The sequence below is a fragment of the Rhyacophila brunnea genome, unplaced genomic scaffold, assembly GCF_057557595.1.
Source record: "Rhyacophila brunnea isolate RB1 unplaced genomic scaffold, BYU_Rbru_1.0 scaffold_10, whole genome shotgun sequence".
Lineage (NCBI taxonomy): Eukaryota > Metazoa > Arthropoda > Insecta > Trichoptera > Rhyacophilidae > Rhyacophila > Rhyacophila brunnea.
This window is the reverse complement of record NW_028232752.1, coordinates 44,651,252-44,662,725: the sequence shown is the minus strand read 5'-3', so window position 1 is coordinate 44,662,725 and position 11,474 is coordinate 44,651,252. Positions and strand designations below refer to the sequence as shown.

The window sequence follows — 11,474 nt, the reverse complement described above, 5'->3', positions numbered from 1 at the left end:
CTGTGTTCTTCCTTCTTCTTTTCTCTCGAGTATGGCCTCTGCAACGAGCCTAAAACACCGAGGAAAGGACACATGGCGGAAGTCCAAAAATCTATTACGATAATTATTAGTGTATTGCTATACTTTATTTTCCTATATCTGTAAATAATTACACATTTCTAATAATTCCATTATAAGGGGAAAGGGTAATCAAAATCAATCTGGATAAGAACAAAATAATCTTTGTTTCATTTCATTTTATTCACAAACTATATTCTTTCTGTCCACACAAACACATGTTGTTCAAAAGATGATATATTGTTAAATTACATTATTATTTCATGTTAGATACACATTTTATTTTAAAACATCCGCTTAATTGTCATAGAATGTCCTTATGTCCAAAAAAATATTTAACTTTCAGATAATAAAGGAAAATTGTCAATGTTATCTATATTTGAACTAGTTTGGATTTTGTAGCTGATGATTTTTCCTATATGTTTTCCTAAAAAATAATGACGTAAAAAAATTATTAAGTATTAATTGATAATAATCATCTCATTGCCGGTATTTGTAAAATCAGTCACCAGATTGCTTATACAAGGGGACATCCATCCATAATGAAAGAATATGATTATACTTAATGATATTTTCCAAAAGACAAAATAAGTGTAGGCCAACCATGGCCCCCACATCCTGAAACGGGCCCCCTGGCTAGAATCTTCGGCGGGCCCCCGTACTTATCGCTAAGGTTAAAGGCAATGTGACGCTATAGGTACACGCATTTTCCAAATGGTATTCAAGGTAAAATTAAGGGTACCTATTAAGTGTAATTTTAGCATTTTTTTGTATTTTTGAAAGCATCTACCTACTTACTAGGATTATAGAGTTGTCGAATATTGACACAACCATCAAAAATTGCATCGCATAACCAAATATTTTAAAATGTTAATATTCTTGATAACAATTCCGCAGGCGACTTTTTTCACAATTAAAGCAAATATTTAATTCAAATTTATATCACTAATCTGGTCGACCCGCCAATCCGGGCCCCGCCCGGGCCCCCAGGCCAGAGCCCTGTCAACTCCCCCTTATGGAAGCCATGAGGCCAACCACTTGCAAGATAGAAAAAAAATGTTGGGGTAGACCTGTTAAAAGCTGGAACTAGTGCTTTGGAAACAGCCATAGTACTACAGAACCAAAAATCAGTCTAGTCAATATTTCAGTCTGATGACAGAGCAATCTCAAGAGAGATATCATAATAAAAAACATTATTGAAGAATACCTTAATCGAGCTGCTCTGCGGCGAAATCTGGAATAGATTTTTACCATGGCGTCAATGTGTGCAATCCAAGTCTCAAATTTTTCCTCCAATTCTAGTGGTTCAAATTCGTCTCTAAAAAAAGATCATGGTGATATAAGAAAACTACACTAGAAAATTCATATGGACAGACTTCCATAACAATAAAATTACTAGTAGCCCTGAGAATCAGGATTTTGAGTAGACGTGTGAGTTTTATCGTTTACGATAATCTCTGCCATAGATAGAATGCATGGACCCATCGGTCAAAATATAGAAGTCGCATTTTATTATTATTTTTATATCTTGGAACCACTGAATACCTGCAGATTCGAGTCATAATATTAATAATAAGAATAATCAGATTTCAACCTAGCGGCACGGCGTTCGAATTGGTTGAATGACTTGTCTACAGCCTCTGTCCATGCAGTTAAATCACTTAGACTTCCTGCAAAAGGTGGTGGAAGTTCATACCTAAAGAATAAAAGTAAGTAAGTAGTCAAGAGTAAACAGAAAAATCTCGTCAGATGGATATTTATTCGAAGTTATCGAATTAAGTATTCAATCTAGGTAACTATGATATGAGGCGCTGAGTCGCTAAACTAGCTCCTGGCAATTTTTTGATAAAATTAGTTTTGAATGTACATATTTGCTATATTGATAGATCTACCAACTTTTCCAGTTGAGAGTTTCAAATTCCTTCCAATTTCGTCAAAAAATCAAAATAAATATTGACGTGAGTCGCCAAGCGCGCTCTTTGAAAAAATAACGAGTCGCTAAATTGTCTCTTCATAACCGACCAATCAGACGCCGCCATTCAAATGCTGATTTTAAACGTACTTTAAATTCTCTATACAATCGTGTCAAACTGGTCACGTGTGTACAGTGAAAAAGTCATGATTTTGCTTCGTCTATTTGATTGTTTTTATTAATTATTAATGGATGTTTCATTAGTTACTGTAAGGGAATCTCAACCAGAAGAATCAAGGAAGCGTTTGAGAAATCCAGCTGGCTGGAGATGTCGACTGCCTCATGTAATAACACACCAATTCGAAATAGTGTGTTTTATGTTTTTTGAGCTATTGTTGCATAGAAAAAAATACCACACCAGCCAATTTTTTTTTGGATTTTTTTCTCGAAAAACACCCAAAATACTGTTTAAAATAATACTCGTAAGTAGAGTTATGATTATATAACATTTTTTGTAAAATCTTAAATTACATGGAATAATAATCCACTTGTAGTTGGTGTGTTATTACTCGGAAAAAATATACATGCTCCCTACACAAATCATTTTAGTGTATCATTTAACTATGATTTCACCGTGGAATATGACACTAATTCAACTTTCACCTTCAAATCTCGCCTTTATCAACATATAACAACACTGTATTGAAAAATCATTATCCTTTGTAATGAATCGCACCTACTTTCATTATCACAAATTGCTTTTGTGACAGTAGAATTGTATTATTTTTGTTATTGTGTACAAATGACTAATTTTAATATTATTATTAATACTATCGGCCTATGGTAGGTACTATTGGAATTTGAATTTAAATTCTAATGGATTTAAGTTATGAACTATTCCATTTAATTAATATGTCGCCAACTAGATCTCGGCGAATATTACAATAAGCTCAAGAGACTAATAAAATAAAGGATGGAAACAATAAAAAAATAAATCTCCTATTTCAGACAACACATTTTTAGGTTATAATTATAAATGATTCAACCTTAAATATTCTGTCTGTACTATTGGCTCCTACAGGATTTTCAATGTTTATAATATTCTGTGTTTCGTAATATAAACTATAACGTCTTCCTATCATTAGTAAGCATCGTATAAATGCATATTTGCACCATTTCAATTTACAACCTACAATAATTATTCTTCTTGTATTGATTCCATGACGACTTGTGATAAGTAAATAAGGTAATACTTGCCTATTTTTGCACATGTGTTGACCTTTTTACTATACTTTTATGATAAATATGGTAGTAAAAAAAGTCTAAAAGGTTTATTGCATGTTTGGGTGAAAATTGGATAGTCCAGGTTGATTTTATCCCCATCTGAAGACTCCGAATAGTCCTAGTGATCCTGGATTGTCGGGTTTAGTTGTTCTTCCAGTGTGCCATTATGACGCAAAAATTTGGAGGAGATTTGGGAATGATTGATGATTTGATCGAAGAAATTACGATATCTCCAGCAGATCTTACACAGAATGAAATATATCGCTCTATTTTAGAGCATAATAAATAACAGTATACTTCTGTCAGTACTTTGCCACCTTGAAACATAAATGCACTTGTAGACATCACGTCATCAGACATGACGTTGTACCTACTTAGTGCATCTGTACAAAGTTTTTTCACTATAAATTGACACACTTGAATCGAGAAAAAGAAGAGAGCTGTAATTTAAGACTTGTGTAAAAGGAAGAAAGCCAAAAAAGCATTCAATTCAGGTGAAGAATATGTGAATGAATATAAGAATATTTGAATACCATGGAAGCACTATGTAAAAATTCTTGCCAATTCAAATATGTGCCCAAAAAATGAGTGAATCCGAACGTCAAGTTAGTTTTGATTCATTTTGTATTATTGGCAATCATGAGAAACAATGGGATTACATCTTACGATATGACAAGTCAGTGCAAAAGAAAACCCAAAAACTACCAGCTTCTTTAAGACGTTTAAAAGCACTTATTTATGGTTTGTCATGCAATAACAAAATAATAAAAGTATGTAAAACTATGTTTTTACAAACACTTTCAATTTCAAATATGTGGGTGGTGAGTGCTTTTAAAAAAAAGGAAGAGTCAGAATTGCTATTGTATAGTCAAGGCAGGTACAACAACCGTTCTCATGCACTCAAGGAAGCAAAAAAAAATAGTATAATTGAACATGTTAATAATATATTTCATAAGAAAAGAATCCCACTATGTTAGAAAAAATAGCCAAAAAGAATATTAAGACGAGAATTTGAATATGGTGAAAATGTTTCCCCAATATAGCATATGATTTGGATCAAAATAATATCAATTTCCAATTGCTACTGAACGCCAATATAAAGGCATATTTTTCTCGTATTTATTCGTCTAAACAGGAACGGAAACAATAATTGAGTAAATTAAATATTTAATAAAAAATAAAGTGATTATCAGCAACATTTATTATTTACAGAACGTTCGAGAGAGATGAAACAGGGTGATATAAATCGTGCAAAAGAAAATCACATTACAACTGTTACAGCATGTTTTGATTTACAAAAGTTTTAACTGTGTCACAAAGTGAAGTATGAGTCTTTCATTATAAGAGAAAATAATATGCCATCTATAATCTCACTGTTCATGATAGGATGGCTATTAATTGTTCCCTTTGGCATCTACAAACAGCTAAGTGAGGTGCGATAGAAATAAGTAGCTGCATAGAAGTATAGAAGTCTTATAAGTACTATTTTTACATATTTTAATCTAATTTTAAGAATACAGTTGTATATTATATATGATAGTTTTCCTATACTTAATTTAAAAAAGTTTAATTTACATAACGTTTATAATGCTGCAACGTAATTTACGTAAAATATATAGGTAACAAACTATCCTTTCATTTCTTAATTTATACTACCAATCATTATTATGTTGAGTGGAATATTCATTAAGTAACTTTGCAATTATTTTACTATAATATTATGTTCTGTAAAACAATTTCCTCAAACTGACTGAATGGTTAAAATACAGTTTATTGCGATAAAATATTGTTTAATTAAAAAATCTCTTCATATTCCATCAGAATATCTAAACATATTTTTGGTTTAATCAAATATCATCGAGAGAGAAAACACTAAGAGCACATAGTATGTCATTCCCCATAAAAGTCAAAACAAAAATCTCTCTAAGTCGAGATATTTAAGATTATCTTTCAGAATTAGCATGAAAAAAAACACCATCTCAAGTTACGTGGTACTTTTTTTAAGAAAAAAAAAATAATTACGTGGAAAAACACACCAAGTATAGATATATACACCCTCTAAAAATATATAAACGGGAAAAATCACACCAAATCTAGATGTAATATTTTAGTTGTCAAACTTAACGTGGAAAAACACATTTAGGGTATTATTTCCCAAAGTATTGTCTTGCAAAAGTTGATTGTATGCTTAAATGATACTCTATTTAAAGATATAAATTATAATTTAAATAATATTTGCACATAATAAACGGCTTTTGCTACACATTTTTTTGAATGGTTTTTTTGCTCTCCTGAAAAGTTGATAATTTAGAGTTAGTGTGTTATTCCATGAGGTAGTCGATGTAATGCGTTACGCCAGGAAAAGTATTTGAAAATGGGCATTCCAAACATTAATTTTTGCTATAGTTGTTTGAATAATCCAGTGGTGTCACATATTAATTTTTAGTTTCGTATGCGTTTTTTTAAAGTATGCCGTAAATATTGGATATTAAGCGTGATGTAATTAAGATTTTTAAATAAAAGTTTTTAACATAATTTTAGTTTGTGTCAAAAAATATTATTATTGGGACCCTTATTAATTGAACATTTTTGAATCATTTGATGACTTTCTAAGCGAATCCATAATTATGATAAATCAATTAACATAACCGCATTAAAGGTCTTTATATAAATATTTACATATCTATATTAAATGCTGATAACCCGTGTATAGGTTTGGTTGGGCAGTGCGCTACCCTAGTATTGGTTTATGCCATAGACCAACTCTGATAATTTCAATAAGTCATGGGAAATGACTTACATGTTGATATGATTACTCATAGGATTGCGTTTGGTTTAAAAACATACTTTTTGGGATGTATTTAATTAGTTAAAAGTAGACACATGTTTCGACTTACATCATCAAATTCGTTTTTTGGCTTTACTCCAGCAAACATTGATTAAAATTATTTTTCATTACCTACTTCATACTTAATAGTCCCCATACAAGTTACGAAAAAAAAATATTTGGAAAAATTTTGTATATGGCGATTATCGTTTATTCGAAATCAAATTTTTAGGGACCCCTGTAGTTAACGAGATTATACTGTACTAATATTTTATTTAATCAACTTATTTCCAATCATCCCCAGAAATCACTTATTCTTTTATTTTGTATACTTCTGTAATTTCTTGCTTGCTGCTCCTTGATAAACAACGATTCATTATTCCGAAAAAATGCTTTTTTATGTATGTATGTGTGTATGTATACCACTTTAACCTTTCCCTTACCATGGTAAAAAAATTACGTCCGTTCCCATGCCGTCCACTCAGTGTTCCGATAGAAATTTGGCATTTTAAGGCATTTTAAAAGCTAATTGATTGCTTCAAAAGGTAAAGTATGTTTTTAAATACTATTTAGTCATCGTATAACATGTTATTCTGTGTATATCACATGCAATTATCTTATAATCGTGTATAATAATCGGACATCGATAAATGTACGTCATAACCAAACCACGGTGTGTCTCGATCTGTTTTAAATGGAACAACGAACACACGCTGGCATTTCACGGAGAGTGGGGATGGCTAATTCATCCGAAGCGGACGAGGGTGTTGTAAGGTAGACTAGCACGTGTGCAGGCGTTCGTTATTACGTTCGCCACATAAAATAATAGATACCAAGCATATTATGGAATAATATTGGCTTCGATATATGTTAATGAACACATTAAGTTTTATTGCTTACATTAATTTTGTCCAATATATAGTGGACAAAAACATATATCTAAATATATATCAAACTCAAAATTTTATGAAAACCTTTTTAGGGCTTCTGAAACTAGGCGCTTCACTTGAAGAGTTAAAAAATACCAACAACATGACGTGTAATAATATAATGTATTTTATATTCAACGAAAAGAAATAAGTATGAATGAAAAAGTGTGCACAAAATTGTCGGATTGCCCAAAGCGTACCGAAACTACTTATTATGGTTTTATTTTGGCTGGGTTTATCTGATTTTTTAAAACTATCCAACACCATACTATGTAAATTATTGTAGTACTCGTTCAAGAAAAACAAATAGGTACGTATGAATCACAATGCACTATTTATGTCGGATCTTGACAGCCTACCTCCACACTTCACCACTAAGAAATAATAGTATAATATTATGTATATACCTACATCAGATTGAGTATGATCATATTTATTTATATAATAATATTATTTGGTAAGTACTTATGAAATTAGAATGATTCAGTAATCTTAAAATGAATTTCTTGTACCTACCTAAAATCCACCGATCTTATGGACATATTATATTATATAGTTAATAATATATAATATTATAACACAATATCATGTAAACACAACAGGTTCACTATGATTATTTATTTACATATTAGGTATGTAAGTAGGTACCTACTTTATAATTTTATTATTGGTACTTATAAAATTAAGAGATAAAAATGTAAAAAAAAAAGTAAATATTCATTGTACCTACTAAAAGATATTATACCGATTTTTCCGACGGGAAAGTTTGAACATAGGTAACTGCAAACACTATAAAATATTTTTTGCAACTGTGTGTCTACTTCATAAACAAAAGAAACTCCACGTGTACTACCTAGTTGCACTTGAATTGCATTTGCTGACTCATTATTATTTTCGGATGAAAGCTATTATTAGTGATTTACGACGACAATACAATTTAATGGACCAACAAAATAATGTCTCATTTATAATCTTTTATAATTAAAAAAAAAACTAATATTGGTAGGTATTAGTAATATCGTCAAAAAAAGGATATTTTAGAATATCGTATTAACTACACCGCACCGCAATTTACAAAGCTACAGTTAACGATAATAAATAAATACAAATATATTATTATTGATGCCAGTCATTAGAACATACCTACATTTTCTGTAGCTGTCTGATTTCAATGCAGGGTATTTATTTAAACGGGTTTAACATTTGGGTTTGAATACAACATTTGAATGGGTAGGTACAACAATATTATGAAATTTATCGCATTGTATTATTTTGCTAAAATTCTAAAACAGAATGAAATAATATTACCCTCGCCAATATTTAACATATTGCATTGCCTAATATGATAATACTCGTAGTATAAACATGTAGAACATGTGAATACGCCACGCCACATGCTGTGCTGTTTTTATTTAGCCCGCTTGAGATTTTTTTCAATTGCTTGTGTCCCACAAACTGATGTAATCCTTACACAACCTTGCAACAAGGGTCCGTATTCTAAATCCGGGGAGAGAGATTTTATTACTTTATTATTTTATTACTAGAATTATGGTCAATGGCAATGGACCCTTTTTGTCAATTGTTTATGAAAAAACGCCACATGTAGCGAAGTTAACACGGAAAAATGAACATTAATAACATTGCGTTAAAGGTTGCTCTGGCGTTTATCGTCAGATGTATTTGAAAAATGTAAACTTCAAGGTTCGATATATTATGGGAGGCTATCACTGAATGCATTTTTCACAGAATTATGTTGAACAAAGACATACATTTCTATCTCTGACTAACAAATGACATTTTAAAATAGTGTCTCATGTTTACATTACTATTATGCGCGTTTCTCTAACGTATATCTTTCTAGATAGCCCTGTCACTGTCTTATCAAAATATTGATTAGACTTTCGAAAAATGATTAATTTTACATATAAGACATTCAATTCAACTACCTACATATTTTTCTTTTTATGCCTAAATATTTTATCTACAAATAGCTAAAAGTAGACGTTTATATACATAATAATAAGTGGGGTATCTATGATTTTAGGTCATTTCTAAACTGCGAGACCATAGTGGCAACGGGAGTATTAAAAGCTAAATAGATTCAATGTAAAAAAAGACCTACCAGCTAGTAGGTAAGTATGGCTACGAAATATTTGTTTAGCAAAATAAATTCTAAAATACCTATATTTAATTGAAATAAATACGGGCCGTTACTGAGCTGTCATTTCCGGCCGACCATGTTCCCGCAAGTGCCAAATTCGACTCTATTGACATGGAATGTCAAAATATGAGTAACAAATTTTGCTCCTCGCGACAACGAGTGACTCAAGTCCGCTCTCCGGACAATTAAAATGGATTTATTTGGAATATTGCCGCATATAAATTGAATTTGAGGTTTTATTTTACTTTTAAAATTAACCTAGAAGATACAAAACCACTTAAATTACACATAAAGTTAACACACTGTCCATAACAGTTTTTCGTGATTTACTCAAAACTCAAAAAACCCTCAGGAGCCACTTTAGCGACTCGGCGCCTCATATGGTATATTTACCGTATATTACACTATTAATATTGAAAAGAGACATACCGTTTTATCAAACGTGGTTTAGGTGGCAAACGAGCACGAGGATTCAATAACTCTTCTGAGCAATAATTCTTCTTGGCACTTTTGGACGACGCCATTGTTTCTTTGTCGGTCGTCGGCATTCTTCAACCGTGGACAGTGCCTAGGAATAATAACAAAAACAAGCGAAAAATATAACATGAAATTATCTGTCAAACAATCGACAAAATAACTGAACATATAGAATAAATGGATAAAATAATACGAGACAAGTAAATTCAGAAATGAAATTTAGTGTTATTTACCGCTTCTCTAACCCCTGAACCATCAACAACAAATTCGCCGGGCATCGTGGTATGAGTTTTTTGTTTTTTTTTACCGTTAAAAAGTGTTGCTATAAGCTAAATGTTACGTATATTATCTATGGCTATAATGCCTCCTCTCTCCTCACCGCGACTAATAATTATTTAACGGGTGGGAATTAATCGCACATTGCTATAATCAAAATTCAGAAAAAAAAAATATCTCATTTGTAAAGTAGTTTTCAAATATATTAAATGATTTCACAAATAAAAAGATGAAATCACATAAAATAGTTTGTTTCACAAAACAAAAATCATAAATCACTCATTGTAAATATAAATTCACTCAATTTTGACAACTGCACACATTTGTAAAATTGTTTTCACCGATAAATAATATATCGCACAAAGAAAAGGTAGAAATTCACAAATGTCAAACTAATAATTGTTGCGGCAATACAATTTATTATAAGGCAATCGCAAAAATGATGCTTAGGTGTCAGTATAAATAATGTTTAAAGCAGTAATATAAATGGGTATATATTCATGCTGCCATCGTTCATAATATACCTATTATTTGATGTAGAAAAATCTACAACCAAATAACACCACCTAGGTATATCTTTTTCGGTTCATCGATGAAAATTTTGGTAAATGTGGCGCAGATGCCGTCATGAGATTGTATAACTATCTTTTTTGAACCAAACTGAACATAATCTAACCTAACTTAATCAAACCTAACCTAATCTAACCTAATCTAACCTAACCTAACCCAACCTAACCCAACCTGACCTGACCTAACCTAACCTAACCTAACCTAACTCTGTATTTTTATCTCATTACTTTAACACAAATTTTTATAAAATATGCTTTTCTTTTCTTTTATATTTTATTTATAATATCTCTGTATTTTTTTAACTTTAACTTTAACACATATTTTAATATTCTTTATATTTTATATATTATTTTCTTTATGTTTACAATATTGTGCTTAACTGTAAATTATGTAAATGAAATATGAATAATGTAATACTTAAGTAATAACCCTTGTACGAAAAAGCAAGGAATTCAATAAACGAATTAAAAAAAAAAAAACCTTAGGTACCTAACCTAACCTATCCTAACCCAACCTAACCTAACCTACCCCAACCTAATATCTCTATAGATGTGTCGCTACATTTCAAACTCAGCCATGTCCATAATGTATGAGAAGGAGAAAAACAGCTTTTTTGTTTCCTTGTGTACACGGTCACAAAGATGAAAGTTTATATTATTGCGATTATAGAATGTTTAAAACTAATAAGTTTCACATTATTAGTTTTCATGTAATTTTTATAGATTCTTCAAAAAATGGATTTTTTATATGGACATGGCTTAGTTTGTCACAAAATCAACCAAGTCCGTGCGGACTTGGCTTATTTTGATATTTCCGTGGCAGCCATTTTATTAGCTATAATGGTGTCATTCTTCTGGGCTGGACTTAGGAAATGGAAAAGGGCGAAATAATAAATAAATTTAGACAAAAAAATAGGAAAATGTGATTACGACGGAAAAAATATGGTTTCTAATTTTAAAACATAAAAAATCGATATAAAAG

General features: G+C 30.9%; 1 protein-coding gene across 1 annotated transcript; it reads right to left on the bottom strand.

Moving 5' to 3' along the window:
* Positions 1–221: 221 nt before the first annotated feature.
* Positions 222–9,910, bottom strand: LOC147079260 (pre-mRNA-splicing factor SPF27-like). Its single transcript, XM_085954903.1, has 5 exons — positions 9,881–9,910; positions 9,600–9,738; positions 1,652–1,753; positions 1,265–1,375; positions 222–484 (listed from the first exon to the last, which is right to left on the bottom strand). Exons 2-5 carry the CDS (start codon positions 9,716–9,718, stop codon positions 442–444), a joined length of 375 nt encoding a protein of 124 aa, XP_085811029.1. The 5' UTR covers positions 9,719–9,738; positions 9,881–9,910; the 3' UTR covers positions 222–441.
* Positions 9,911–11,474: the final 1,564 nt, after the last annotated feature.